Genomic DNA, 15176 nt, shown 5'->3' with positions numbered 1-15176 from the left:
TCTCAAGAGACCGTTGAATGGGCAAAGAAAATTAAAAGAAATCACATGTCTTTGGTTATAATTAGTAAGTCCGCTTCGAGGAGAGGTGGTAAAACCAAAGATAGAGCTACGATATAAAAGAAGTGAATAGTACCATTTACGTCTCCAGGCAGGATTAATTTGCAAAACAAATATAACCACCCTCAAAAGAAGACGAAAACTAGTACTAAGAAATGCAACTGTCGCCCGAAATCCACATAGTAGGTGTGTTAACGGATTGATCTCGGTTCGGGTATCTCACTACCCAGAACCGGAACCTATTAAAAATTACAGTTCTGGATCCTAGCAGTTCCAGTCCCGGTTCTATAATTTAAGGATCCAGAACTGGAACCTATAAAAAGTGCGAGTGCCCATTGGGTATTTCTCGGTTCTCTTTTGGGGTGAAATTGGTCCGGATGGACAAGTTTTGTTTACATATTTGAACGGATACCTATTATAACGGTCTGATTTTTATATGTAAAAAAACTCGACCAAAAATCCGTACAGAATAACATAGACCACCCATTTAACCGGTCTTTCGGTCTGGTTTTTCAATTTAAACCTAATTTGAATTTTATTTAACCAAATATGAACAATCAAAAGATTATATTGAGGCTAACATCGTGTGCAACAGATCAAATGAATATAATCCAACAATAAGTACAATTTCGTTGATTTTTCTTTCATGCGATAGCGTATCAAAACAAGAATGGGAACAAAAACAATTACATGATAAGATATAAAACTTAATTATCCATTAAATATTTACCATTAACTGTATGGATAATATATATAGCATTTGATACGGTCTGGTTCGGGGTCCACGGGTTTGTCAGAAAAAAAAAAAAAAAAAAAAAACTGAACCGAACCTAAACTGTGACGCCCCGTGTTCTGAATTACGGTTTGCCAGACAGTTTATAAAAGAAACTTGGTCTAATAGTCACTCTAACCAGTTTCAAATATAAACTCAAGTCAAAACTCTCATCTCGGATTAAAAATCAAGAACAAACGCAGCGGAAAATCAAATATAGTTTAAACCTTTTAAAAATATGTTCCGAAAACGTGTAACCCAAAATAATTTTTATAAAGAGAAAAACAACTTAAGTTCATGATGTATATGAACGATTCAAAGAAGAGACTGAATTTGACAGAGTCTCCTCTATAAATTGGACCTATCAAACATAAAAAACCTGCATACATGTATTCATAAACTTCAACATATCAATAACAATAAATTCAAAGTGACAGTGTGCATACTATTTACATGTGTACAAGCACAACAAGTGAGAAAACGATCTTAACTATTCTAGATTAATGATACATATATAATATTAACGTGTGAAAAAATCGTAAGTTGAAAAATATAATAGAAATTATATCGAGCTTACATAATGTGAGTCAACGAAGTAAACTATGTCACTCCGGGTCACCAGCACCTGCAACTGAACAAAAACAAATAGAGATGAGATAACCCGAAGGTTAGCTCAGTAGGATACCTAGACAACCTACACGCACCGCACACATCAACAGTTTGATATATCAATAGTTATAAGTGATATGTATATACACAGAGATATCAATATGCACACAAAACAAAACAATATAGCAAGATAATTCTTCTAGCTTACCAAGATCACGACTTAATACGCCCTCAGTCGGAGTCACCTACTATTCGAACGTTTGACTACTACAGTGTACATATGGATCCACGTAATAATCGGTAAGAGTTTCCGTAACTCTCCCTTCGTCATCATCGCCCATCGGGCTAGCTTGTGATCTCAATACGCATCGAATAATAAATCTCACTCAAACAATGATATGCCCAGAATATGTCATGACTTACCCAGACGACTACAAGAATATCGCCGTGTAGCAGAGTCATATTCCCACGGCGATACAACTATCTCGCCTTGAGAAGCGTCCTACCTCCGACCAGATCAGACGCTACCTCGCAAGGTAGGTCATTAAGCAGATCTGACGCTACCTCGCAAAGTAACACATTAAACAAACAAACAACTATCTCATCCTACCTCCGACCATTCCAGTTTACCCCAACTTTCAATCTCTCTTGGACTCCATTCTGGGCAAACTGGAATGGTCGTTACCAAACGGTTGGCCACGCACCGAGTTTAACACTTAACATGAATATATGGCTCATCCACGTAACACGGTCCAGGCAATTTTGTCACCATGTTATACACGAAGCTCAAGCGATCCACCACCACGTGATTATTTTTCAGAAAAACTAAATTTTTTCGTAAAGATAAACACCCATAACATAGAGCACACCACGTACATCCATATCACAATTCAAACTAGAGAAAGATAAAAAGAAAAATAACTAAATATATATAATGGTAAAACGAGGAATACCCGTGCTCCAAGTAAGATTAATAGGATCCTACCTCTTCTTGCGCCTGTAATAGTGCTTCTGACTAAACTACACCTCTCCTCGAGCTCACTATTGCAGTATATTAGTCCTACTAAAATATAAAAAGACAAACTAGTCATTTGACAGCTACATAACTGTCAAGAGATCTCTTGCAACGCAAGAATGCATAAAATGAATGAAACTAGACTAAATATGTCCTATTGACACTATGCAGTTTATTGCAACATTCTACCGAATACCCGAAATGCATACAAACCAACCAACTTCTCATAAACTCTATTTTACATTTCAGAGTCTTCATAAGTTGGCAAATCATATAATAAACCCCATAACATGAATCTATAACTCAAACTATCCATTCATGTAAAATATGACAAAGTTCAGGTAATCCTCTATATTTCAATTTATTCTCAAAACTAGTCCAAATATGAAAATCGAGCAGTAAAATAACTCGGCAGCATCCAGTCTATAAATAGACACCCCGAAATAGTCCATAATATCCTAAACATGTTCCCGAACATAAATCATTCGAAGAAAGTAAAGAATAACCACTTCAAATTATAATCCAAAAGAACTTAGACCCAACTATACAGTATTCGATATAACTATCAAATAAACCACCAAATTTCGACGAAATAGAAAATTCTGAACCGCTAGAGATGTAAAATGAGTTGAATAGGAGTACCTAGAACAAGTTTCATTGAATTTTGATTATAAAAATCACCCACTCCACGTGTAACCCGTGCAACCAAACTTTAAACCTTTCTTTTTTTACTTTTGAAACCCAATATAATATCAATACCTATTTAATACAAATAATAGAATATTAATATTTATAACACCATAAATTGTTTACTTTCCATCACTAAAAAAATCTTCAAACTGGATCAAAGGTTGACGCTCAACGATAACGGTAAATGCTAGTAACTATCTATTGAAGTCCAAATGACGTCCAAATATCAGATATGACCAGTCAAAATCCATAATTTTTCGAGATCTATCTGACGAATGCTTAAGCTCAACCAATCAAATGTTCGAAACCCAATATTAAAACAAACCACTATCTCTGTTCGGCGCTATAACTCGTATGATTCCATGACTCGAAGATCTGGGTGTTACATAAAGACCAATTCATCTCGAAAAGGACCGACCATTATAGACTGGAGTTTTTTGGCCTGATTTTTTTATGGTTCGGGTTTCACCGATCTCTCGGTTTTCGCGGTCTATATGAGATACATGAACAAGTTATTAAAGCTTACAACAAATCTTATTATTATATACTTTATGTTATCGTAAAATTTATTATAAGTACATTTTGATATCAATTAAGAATGTTATGTATAAGTGAGAAATTTTATCGATTCCAATCGGGTACCCGTCGGTTATTACCCAATTAGTATTGAAATCTTATCGATTCCAATCGGGTAATACCCGTCGGGTATTAAATTTCTATCGAATATGAAACTGAGGATCCAGAACTAGCATATACCGTTCCGGTTCCGGTTCAGTTCCGGGTAATCGAGATATCCAGTGCCACCCGTACCACATAAAGTGCCTCTAGAGGGATAGGCTAAGAGGAAACGGACAAGGGCCTTTAGAGGCATCCATTCCACGTTACTTGGGGAACAAGTAGCACTAATTAGTAATATTAATTAAAACTAAGGGCTTAACAGCCAAAATATGTGCAAAATAACACGACTCAGTAAATTTTGTTGTATATCAATACAGAAAATTAACGATGTTGAGTACTATCAGCCGTACGATAACTCGTACCGTCCATACAATCTAAATCTAATGGTTTCATACATGAGAAGTCATAAAATAATAACAAATTGCGAAGTAGTAGATAAGACACAGAGTCCTATTGTAACCGGATTCCACGTGAATTTCCTTTCATTTGTTTCTCTCTCTAGAAATTCATCATCTTTCTCTCTCTCTCTCTCTAAATGATCAAAAGAAAGTCTGTAAACTGAATTTTTTTCACTAAAACAACAAATTCTTCCACTGACTTTTGAATTTTTGATCTTCAAAAATGAATTCATACTTAGCAAGATCTCTTATCAGAAAAACTCTTCTTAATCCACAATTATCAAGAACTTGTTTAATTTCTTCATCCACCATTACTAGATCTTCATCATCTTGTTTTTCCGATTCTGTAACAGAGAAAAAACCTAGTTTCTCTCCATTTTTAGGGTTTTCTCAAGTGAACAGATCTTTCAGTTCTTCTCCTCCTGATTCATCTTCTGCTGCTTCTGTTGAAAGTGCTTTAGCCGAGAAAGATCAAAAGAAGAATTCGAGTTCTGAAGAAGGAGAGAAGAAAGACGGAGTTATTGTGTCGAGTTATTGGGGAGTTTCAAGACCTAAAATTACTAGAGAAGATGGAACTGTTTGGCCGTGGAATTGCTTCATGGTAAGGAGAATTATTTGGTTTTAAATTCGAAATTGCATTTTGATCTCCTGACATTTTGGAATTCTTTTGAGAACTTGGATTAAGCGTGGATTAACTAGATCTAGAAAATCGTGTTAATTTAATTATTTAATTATGATCATTTTAGGAAAGTTTTCTTTATAACTGTTAGTTTATTTAGAAAAGTCAGATCTGGTCCTGGATGAAGTTTATTAATCCTAGTGATTAGCACTAATTAGATTTCTACTTATTTAATCATTTGTACTAATTAGATTGGTTTTTTTCTTCATTCTGGTGAGTTACTTGATCTGTATTCTGTGGCACTTGAATCGCTAGCTATATGTAATTGATTGATCCGAATTGTAGAAGTTCACTAGCTTAGTCGATATTGTCTTTATCTCTAAATGCAGAGCTTTAGGAGAACATAATTCTCATGTTGATCTAGCTCCTCCTACACATTTTTCATTGTCTGAATCTGACTAGTCTGTATCTGAATCTGAATAGTCTGACTCAAATGGACCCAAATCGGTCACTTGAACCGTCAGGCGAAAACAAACATACTGAAATTGGACTCGCTACAGTTCAGACCTATTGTTCAAAAAAAAAAAAAAATCAGACCTCGAGTTGGATTTTGGAGATGACTTGGAAAAAAAAAGCAAACGCTACTTAAATGAAATACTTCATATGTTGGAGTCGTTTCAGTGTAGCTACTAAAACCGAAGTATAGAGACGAGAATTTTAAATTAGATTATTGGGTTCTTATTTACTCATACTTGGGTTCTTCATGTCAGTCCTTCACGGTACTTCTTTGTAGTTATATGACTTTAATTTTCGGGTTACTATGCTTATGCTTTGGCTTATAAACTTTTGTTTTATTTATTTGTCAGCCATGGGAGACATATGAGGCTGATTTGTCGATAGATCTGGGTAAGCACCATGTACCTAAGACGTTCTCAGACAAATTCGCCTATAGGACTGTGAAACTTCTCCGAATTCCAACTGATGTCTTTTTCAAAGTAAGTTTTACTAATCTCATTCATTTCTCTTACCCTTTCTTTGATTCATGACTCTGATTGTTTGGTGCTTCCAAGTACTGGAACTTATGATCTTACCCATGAAAGCAAAGTACAAAGAAAAAAATGTATGGTAAAATGTTCCTTCGAGATATTATTAATTGAAAGAAGAGGTTCTTTAGTTACTTTGCTTGAAATGGATAATAGAACAGTGTCAAAGGTTTCATAATGATGTGATCAGACAATCATTCAATTATTAACCCGTGTACCTAAAGTTAATGTCCTATATTCTCATTTGCTAGTGACTATGAGTCTACGATTATTATATATGAACTTGAAACATCTTTCTGCTCATTCAGAAAAAAACTAACCAAGACTTGGGTTTATAGTTGTTTCACTATTTCTCGATGGCCACATATGACTAATTGTATCTAGATCACGATTTGTAATACTATATGATGCAGAAAAGGTATGGTTGTCGTGCAATGATGCTAGAAACAGTAGCAGCTGTTCCTGGAATGGTGGGTGGAATGTTGCTTCATTTAAGATCACTACGTAAATTCCAACACAGTGGTGGTTGGGTTAAAGCTTTACTTGAAGAAGCTGAGAATGAAAGGATGCATTTAATGACAATGGTTGAACTCGTCCAACCTAAATGGTATGAGAGGCTACTGGTTCTAACTGTACAAGGAGTCTTCTTCAATGCTTTCTTTGCACTTTATCTGATTACTCCTAAAGTAGCTCATAGGATTGTTGGTTATTTGGAAGAGGAAGCTATTCATTCTTATACAGAGTTCTTGAAAGAGATCGATAATGGTTCAATTAAAAACATACCAGCTCCTGCTATTGCTATAGACTATTGGCGATTACCCAAGACTGCAACTTTGAAGGATGTTGTCACTGTCATTCGAGCTGATGAAGCTCATCATCGTGATGTCAACCATTTTGCATCTGTAAGTTTTTTTTTTAAATTGGTTGGTTACTTCTTAACAAGTTAACTAGGCATAAGAAAAATGAGCCTTACGACTCGCATCATACTGGCATGATTCTTATGTATGGTTATGGTGTTGCAGGATATTCATTTCCAAGGAAAGGAATTGAGGGAGGCTGCAGCACCCCTTGGCTACCATTAATACGTATGTGCTTTCAGTCGTATCCTTTCCGTAATTGTATGGTCGTCTGGTTTTTTTTACAGCAGATGTTGTGTCTAAACGATTACTTGATATGATCCGGACGAATGTTTTAACAATCATGATAGAGAATAAATTTTTCTGGAAAATCTGTGAATGACTTTCTTTCTCTAATATGTAGTTAAGTTCTAAGGGTGCCTCGCAATATTGTTATTAGGGCCCTTGGTAAGCGTCCCCCATATGCCAAATATTGGTTACAGGCGCCTCCTTGTAAAACAAGCACTCTCCACCTTTTTTTTAATTGTCAGCGTGCCTCGAACCCTTCACCTTGAAGGAGGAAGACTAAACCTCTTACCACTCCCCACCTTTAGTTTGACCTGACGACAATTTTAACACCGCTAGGTCACCGTCATGTCTGTTGACTAAGAAGTGCCCCACCAACAGAGGAGCCATCTTGTTCTCTCCTTCACCCTCCTCCGAAGTTTCTCAAAGTTTTCGCTCCAATATCCTATCTAGAACTTAAGTTCCAGTCAAGAATTACAAGTGTTCTCACTTCATTTCTCTATAATTTGAAGACCAAGTAAAAGAAAGAAAACAAAAGTTTTTTTTCTCAAAACAGAACAATGTTAAGTCCTTGATTTTGGAAAACAAAAATTTTGTAAACAAATCTTTCCCGAAGCTCCAATCTCTTGCGTAGGGGCATTTAAGAGTTTATTTGAAGTCATTATCTTGGACAATTTCGTTCGATGAAGAGTAAATCAAGCGGAAGAAGAAGTATACACGATTATAGGTAAACCCTAAAATGTGATTTTTATGGTCTTGAATGTGGTGTCTTGAAGTTTTAATTTTTGTGTTAAGAATGTTCCAAGGACTCCAGGAGTAGATTACTTCACCAAATGACTGGAGATTGTGGCTCAAATATAAACCAAAACCTAGAATATCTTATCTTTCATCTGGAAAATATTTCCACCAGACTTGGAGTCTCAAATCTCACTGATGGACCATGAACCCAGTTTCATAGTGACGAAGTATCTTGGCAGAGTACCAAGAAAAAGTTGTGTATGCCAGTGTAACTCTCCAGCAACCAATGGACAAGTGGAGATAACCGGACCCTCACTCAATATTTGAAAACTATATGTGAAGAAAGGGTAAAAATTGGGTAGATGAACTTCCAAATGTCATATGGACATACCGAACTGCTTCTAGAAGAGCAATTGTGGAACCCCCTTTAAAAGGGTCTACATTGTGGAATCCAACATGCCCATCGAAAGAGGCTGGCCTATTTTCCTAGTCAAATACTTCGATCCAGAGAGGAATGGAGAAGTAGTCAAAGAACACTCGGACCTCATAGAGGAAGTCGTAGATCAGGTTGAGCTCTGAAACCTCGCCTACCAAAACAAGTCGTCAGACAACACATTACACACGTCTCATACAAATGAAAGAATGTTTGAAGTAGGAGCCGTAGTCACCTAAAGAAACTCTAGATTTGTGAAAAACACCTTTAGTAGGTAAACTCTTCCATAAATGGGAAGGGTGGTACAAGATTATGAAGGTGATGTTCTCTGACACATTCATTCCAGAAGACGCTAGAGGGTACATCTTACTCCGACCCTGAAATGCAGAGCATCTAAGGAAAGCTTTTATAAAGAGTCTGAAAAGAGCTCCTTTGAGGTTTGTTTACCTACTAACCAAAGCGATGGAACAACTGAAGTAATAACCAGACATCGAGAAATGCTAATTTAGAACGAAAGCATTTTCAACTACCAGGCACTAGAAGTTCTTATGAAAAGGGACCCTAACAAACTAATAACGAATTAACGGTAAATATTAAAACCCTGCTCAGTCAGGGGCGGGGCATTGCTCTGCCAGACCCAAAGTCTTGTTTTGCTAGACACGAAGCCCTACTCAATCAGACACCCAATGCCCTACCCAGCCAGGCACCTAATGCCCAACTCAGTCAGGCACCCAATTCAATGCTCAGCCAGACACCCAATGCCTTGCTTCGCAGGCTTGAACAATGTTATATATCATTCAGAGGTGTACCAACAACTTTTGGCGACAGGAGCTGGAGATTAAGGATTCCTCTGGAATAAATTTATAATTCTTTTTATGTTTATTTTACAAATTTTTAACATTGTACCTTAGAATGGTATTGTGCACGTTATTAGGCAAAGCCAAGCGTCCTGAACGGGGATCGAGTTAGAATTTTTGATCATATCATGGTCTATCAAGCAAAGCTATCATTAATGGGTTATTCAGTATTATCAAGTTTGAAATTCCTTCTAGGTCACAAAAAAAAAGCCTTCAAATAGTGTCCAAGGCACATGCCAAAGCTTGAGAGCTAGGAAAGTGTATAATATGGGTCAGAGTGAGACCTCAAAGTACAGGGCATGGTGTTGGCCTCAAGAAGTAAAAGACTGAGTTCAGACGTAACTAAAGAAAGCGATACGAGAAACAAAGCGACGACGTTTGATAAATAAAGCTTGTATTCATTGGAAATTTTGGCAAATGCTGATCAATAGCAGATTTAGCAAGCAAAAAAATGTAAAATTAAGGCGATGGCGGTGGCGCCACCGTGACCAACACGTCCAGCGGCAAAATAACATGACGAATAGAGCCTCTGCGTAAGTTTTAGCAGATATCCTTCAACAAGGAAGATGAGTTCCCACTAATCTAGTAGACGTTCCCGACTAGACTGATAAAAGTGAATTTTCTGTTGAGCCCGGGTCACCATGCTGACCTAATAGGGATCCTCAACGTCGTGAGGCCAAAAGGCTGAAACAACTCCCCACACCTCCACAAAAAAAAATTGGTAAACCTTAGAGAGCCAGGAACTCTCAGTGGAGAAGAAAAAGATGCAATAATAAAGTGAATGAGAAATATAATGATCTATTTAGACCCAAGAGATGACAAACATGTAATAAATCCGATCATGAAAAACGTACTCAATTAGTATCTATTACAAGATTCCAAGGAAGACCTTTGAACCTAGTTTAGGACAAATCTAAGGCCAAAAATGGGGCGACAAGTAAAGCGATCAAACCGGAGAGAGAAGATCAAGACAATGTCGATCGAAGTCAGAACTCTTAATTCAATTACCTAAAGTTGCAGCTCAGAGAAGACCAGATTAAGTTTTTCAATTCAATTATCGATCGAAGCATAGCTCTCTGTTAAGGGGTACTCACGATCCAAGCGGCATTACCAGTTTAGGGATTGAAACCACAAACAAATTTCAGACAATGTAATGAACATAATAGATAAATTAAGAGAACAGATAAAGCGATAAAGGCATATTTCGTTCATTAACCGAATGTTTATTATAGAAGAAATCACAAGTTAAGAAAGTATAGTCAAAGCAAGCAAAGCTTTGTTACATAAGGACTACAGTCAAGCTTTTGTTTCATATAAAAAGTAGTTACCTAAAGGGGTTCCTTGAGGGATGGTCTCAGCTTCTTCATACCAATTATCTTTGGTTTGAGGATATTGAAAATCTGAAGATGTTTCCATACCTACATCATACCGCTTCTCTTGGGTATTACAACCTCCAAAATCCAAATTGTCACAAGACATATGGATTGACATATAAAAACCAACATCCAAGTCCTACAGGAAAAAACAAAGTAAATAAATGAAATAATTAGATAATGACATAAATAACCGAAATTTTGCAGATATCTCGGGTCAAACTAACTAATTAATCGGGTAAGGCCGAAAAATAAATATACAAATTCGGTTCAAACCCACCGTATTAAACTTTAGAAACTTATAGACTTAGCTAGATTTTATTTCGTTGGAGCAGAGTCGAATTATGTATGAAATTGGGTCAATGATGAAAGGTTCACTTAATTAACTGGTTATTTTAGTATGAACCGAATTTGGGAAAGAATTTGGTACACGACCAGACCAAATTGGTGTTCGTCTACCAAAATTTTCCTCTTCCTCTATCTCATAAGTACAACGTTTGAATCAATAGGGAACCTTTTATTCTGTATGATATTACAATTCCTTTTTTTTTTTGTTGAGGTCTGTATGATATTACATTCCAGTTCCTTCCAGATACTTCTCAAGGGAAATTCAAAAATTACAGTTACGGGTTAGTGTGAGCTTACCCTATGATTATGCACTATTAGTATAGGAACCCATTTCTGAAAGATCTTGGCTTCCGTGCTTTGGTGATCATCGGAGATCCTTTTGATGACAAATGTTGTTTGAAGAAATATCCATATGATCAAACTGATGTTGAAATATCTTTCTATATATTAAGATATCACATATAATAGATATTAGGAAATATCAAATATTAGAAACTAGTAAGATTTAGGAACTAGTAAATATATTAGTATAAACTATTAAGAAACTAGTAAAATATTAGAAACTAGTAAAGTTAGAAACTAGTAGTATTGTAACTCTATAAATAGAGTCTTATATTTCTTTTGTAATCATCAAGGAATAAAACAATTTCTTTGATCAATTTCAACTTGGTACCAGAGCCAAAAGTCTTAAATTTATGTTTGGGAATTTATATTGATTGAAAGAGAAGAGCCTTTCATCTTCATCTTGTTTTTTGGTTTAGCTAAAGTGAAGGGCAACTGATGCTTCCGCAATAATGACTCTCAATAAGGCAAATTCAAATTTTGCTAAAGTTGTTGGTCAATCTGACAAAATTACTTATAAGTGTACACACTACAACAAAATTGGTCATACCAAAAGTCATTGTTATGAACTATTAGGCTATCCAGAATGGTGGGATCATAATCGAAAAAAAAACTCTAAGAAGACCCTTGTAGATCCAACTGTTAAGCAAGCTTCATCGACAATAGCCACTACAGGTAATGTAGGCAAGACTTTAAATATGTCTACACAATTTTCGAATAGTACTTGGATAATTGATTCTGGTGCTACAGATCATATGACTTTTGATTCTAGACAGGTCTCAACCATAAACGAATCTTCACATAAATATGTCTCTACTGCCAATGGCACCTCAGCCCCTGTTGTAGGGGAAGGACCTATAACTCTAACGAACACATTGAACTTAGACTCTGTTTTGGTTGTCCCATCTTTAGATCATAATTTATTATCAGTGTCTCAAATAACCACCACTCTATTTTGTGTTGTCATCTTTTGGCCTGAATTTTGTGTCTTTAAGGACATCCGGACAAGGCAAACAATTGGTTATGGTGTTAGGCGAGGAAAGTTGTATTACTTGGATTTAGTATCTGAAAGCTCTAATAAATTGCGTCAGGCATTAGTAGTGAACAATTCTGAAATAAAAAATAAAGATGAAATATGGTTATGGCATCGCCGTCTGGGGCATGCCTCCTTTGGTTACCTTAAGAAGTTATTTCCATCGCTATTTATTAAATGCGATGTTTCAAGTTTTCAATGTGATGTTTGTGCACTTGCAAAAAGTCATCGTGCATCGTTTCCGTTAAATTTAAATAAAAGTCCAACTCCTTTTATGATCTTACATTCCGATGTCTGGGGTCCATCTAAGGTTCCTACTTTGGGTGGGGCTCGGTGGTTTGTTACCTTTATTGATGATTGTACTAGGATGACTTGGGTGTGTTTGATGAAATCTAAAAGTGAGGTAAAGTTATTGTTTCAGAAGGTTCATAAACAGTTTAGTACTCAGTACAACACAAATGTTCAGATACTTCGTAGTGACAACGGAGGAGAGTATATGGATCATGAACTTCAAACTTATTTGGTTTCTCATGGTATTGTTCATCAAACTACTTGCCCAAATACCCCTCAACAAAATGGGGTCGCTGAAAGAAAGAATCGTCACTTGTTAGAAGTTATCAGGGCTATGTTGATCGAAGCACATATGCCATTATCTTATTGGGGAGAAGCACTTCTTGCTGCAACCTATTTAATTAATAGAGTACCATCTAGTACTATTGATTTTAAGACTCCTTTTCAAGCTCTATCGGATGCTACAACTTCTCCGACAGTTTCAAATTTACCTCCCCGTGTCTTTGGGTGTGTAGCATTTGTTCATCTTCATGAGCACCAACGTACAAAATTAACTCCAAGGGCATTAAGATGTGTATTTGTAGGGTACGGTGCAAATCAGAAAGGGTACAGATGTTATCATCCTCCAACTAAACGAATGTTTGTTACATCGGATGTTATCTTTCATGAAGATTCTAACTATTTTTCACCTGAGTCTGAACTTCAGGGGGAGAAAACTAAGCAGGAAGTTCTGACTCTTGATTATGAAGAAACGGATAATCATGTAGAAGATAACAAAATTGGGTCTAATATTGAAGTAAATTTGATTCCTGAAGAAATAAGTAGAGCTGAAATTGAAATTCCAGAATTACCAACACCTGAATCGGTAATGGAAGAAAGTGTTAATGAAATCGTTGAACAAATTGTGGATTCACCTCCAATTGAAGCCGTTGAACCAAGGGTTAGTAATACACCAAACCAATCAGTTGTCGAGGATGTTCCTGAAGCACCTTCCGAACCACCTAGGAAAATATTACCGTCGCGTGAAACCAGAGGTATTCCTAAACCGACATATGAACCTGAGCTGACTAGTAGAGTCAAATATCCTATGAGTCAGTATGTGTCAGATCATCGGTTGTCAGAATCAAATAAGTCGTTTGTAAATCAATTATCTACTGTATATATTCCTAACAATGTACAGGAAGCCTTATCTGATTCAAAATGGAAAGCAGTTATGAATGAGGAGATGAAATCCTTACAAAAGAATGACACTTGGGATCTAGTTGATCGTCCAGAAGATAAAAAACCAGTGGGATGTCGGTGGATTTATTCAGTGAAGTATAAAGCAGATGGTACAATTGAACGTTACAAAGCGAGACTAGTGGCAAAAGGCTACACTCAAACTTATGGAGTCGATTACACAGAGACATTCGCTCCAGTTGCAAAAATCAACACTGTTCGCGTCTTGTTATCGTTAGCAGCAAATTTAGATTGGCCACTACAACAATTTGATGTAAAGAATGCTTTTTTGCATGGGGAACTATTAAAAGAAGTCTATATGGACCTTCCACCGGGATGCAAGATACCACAAATACATAGCCAGAAGGTATGTAGATTGAAAAAGTCATTGTATGGATTAAAACAATCACCAAGAGCGTGGTTTGGAAGGTTTACAAAGGCTATGAAGGAATTCGGTTATCACCAAAGCAATTCTGACCATACCTTATTTACAAAAAGGCATAAAGGAAAACTCACAGCACTTATTGTATATGTTGATGACATGGTGGTTACTGGGGATGATCCTGAAGAACGAAAGGCTTTACAGAATTACTTATCTAAAGAGTTTGAGATGAAAGACCTTGGTCCATTGAAATACTTTCTTGGAATTGAAGTATCTCGATCTAGTAATGGAATTTTCTTATCCCAAAGAAAGTATACTTTAGATTTGTTACATGAGGTGGGTATGTCAGCGTGTGAGCCGATTGATACACCTGTCGAAGAAGGATTAAAGTTGTCAGTGGAGCCTAATCAGATACCGGTTGATAAAGGAAGATATCAACGACTGGTTGGAAGGTTGATGTACTTGGCGCACACGAGACCAGATCTTGCATATGCGTTAAGTATTGTTAGTCAATTTATGCACAATCCCGGTGAAAAACACATGAATGCTGTTTTACGCATTTTGAGATATTTGAAGGCGGCTCCTGGAAAAGGTATTTTGTTTACTAAAAATTCGAGTTGTCGAACTATTGATGTATATACTGATGCAGATTGGGCCGGTGAAGTAAATGGTAGGCGATCAACTGCAGGATATTTTACCTTTGTTGGTGGAAATCTTGTTACATGGAGAAGTAAAAAACAGAATGTTGTTGCACGTTCAAGTGCAGAGTCTGAATTTAGAGGAATGGCTGATGGCATATGTGAAGCGTTATGGTTAAGACTCCTGTTGGATGATTTAGGATATCCTTCTGAAAGACCAATTCAATTATATTGTGACAATAAAGCAGCATGTGATATTGCTCACAATCCAGTCCAGCACGACCGCACAAAGCATATTGAGGTGGATCGATGTTTTATTAAAGAAAAGTTGGAAGACAACATTGTAGAGTTACCAAAGGTCCGATCTGAAGATCAGTTGGCTGATGTTCTTACCAAAGCAGTTTCAAGTCGAATATTTTCGAAAATGGTAGTCAAGTTGGGCATGTGCGATATCTATGCACCAACTTGAGGGGGAGTGTTGAAATATCTTTCTATATATT

At 36.5% G+C, this 15176-nt stretch overlaps 1 protein-coding gene across 1 annotated transcript; it reads left to right on the top strand.

Moving 5' to 3' along the window:
* The first annotated feature begins 4258 nt into the window (after positions 1-4258).
* LOC147567088 (ubiquinol oxidase, mitochondrial-like) lies at positions 4259-7109 on the top strand. Its single transcript, XM_086653714.1, has 4 exons — positions 4259-4820; positions 5705-5833; positions 6295-6783; positions 6904-7109. The coding sequence occupies exons 1-4, from the start codon at positions 4443-4445 to the stop codon at positions 6961-6963; spliced, it is 1056 nt and encodes a 351-aa protein (XP_086509840.1). The 5' UTR covers positions 4259-4442; the 3' UTR covers positions 6964-7109.
* Positions 7110-15176: the final 8067 nt, after the last annotated feature.

Source organism: Eschscholzia californica, unplaced genomic scaffold, assembly GCF_041429995.1.
Source record: "Eschscholzia californica isolate CP2 unplaced genomic scaffold, dmEscCali1.0.p SCAF_1, whole genome shotgun sequence".
NCBI classification, from domain to species: domain Eukaryota; kingdom Viridiplantae; phylum Streptophyta; class Magnoliopsida; order Ranunculales; family Papaveraceae; genus Eschscholzia; species Eschscholzia californica.
The sequence above is the reverse complement of the archived record's forward strand: the minus strand, read 5'-3'. Positions and strand labels throughout refer to the sequence as shown.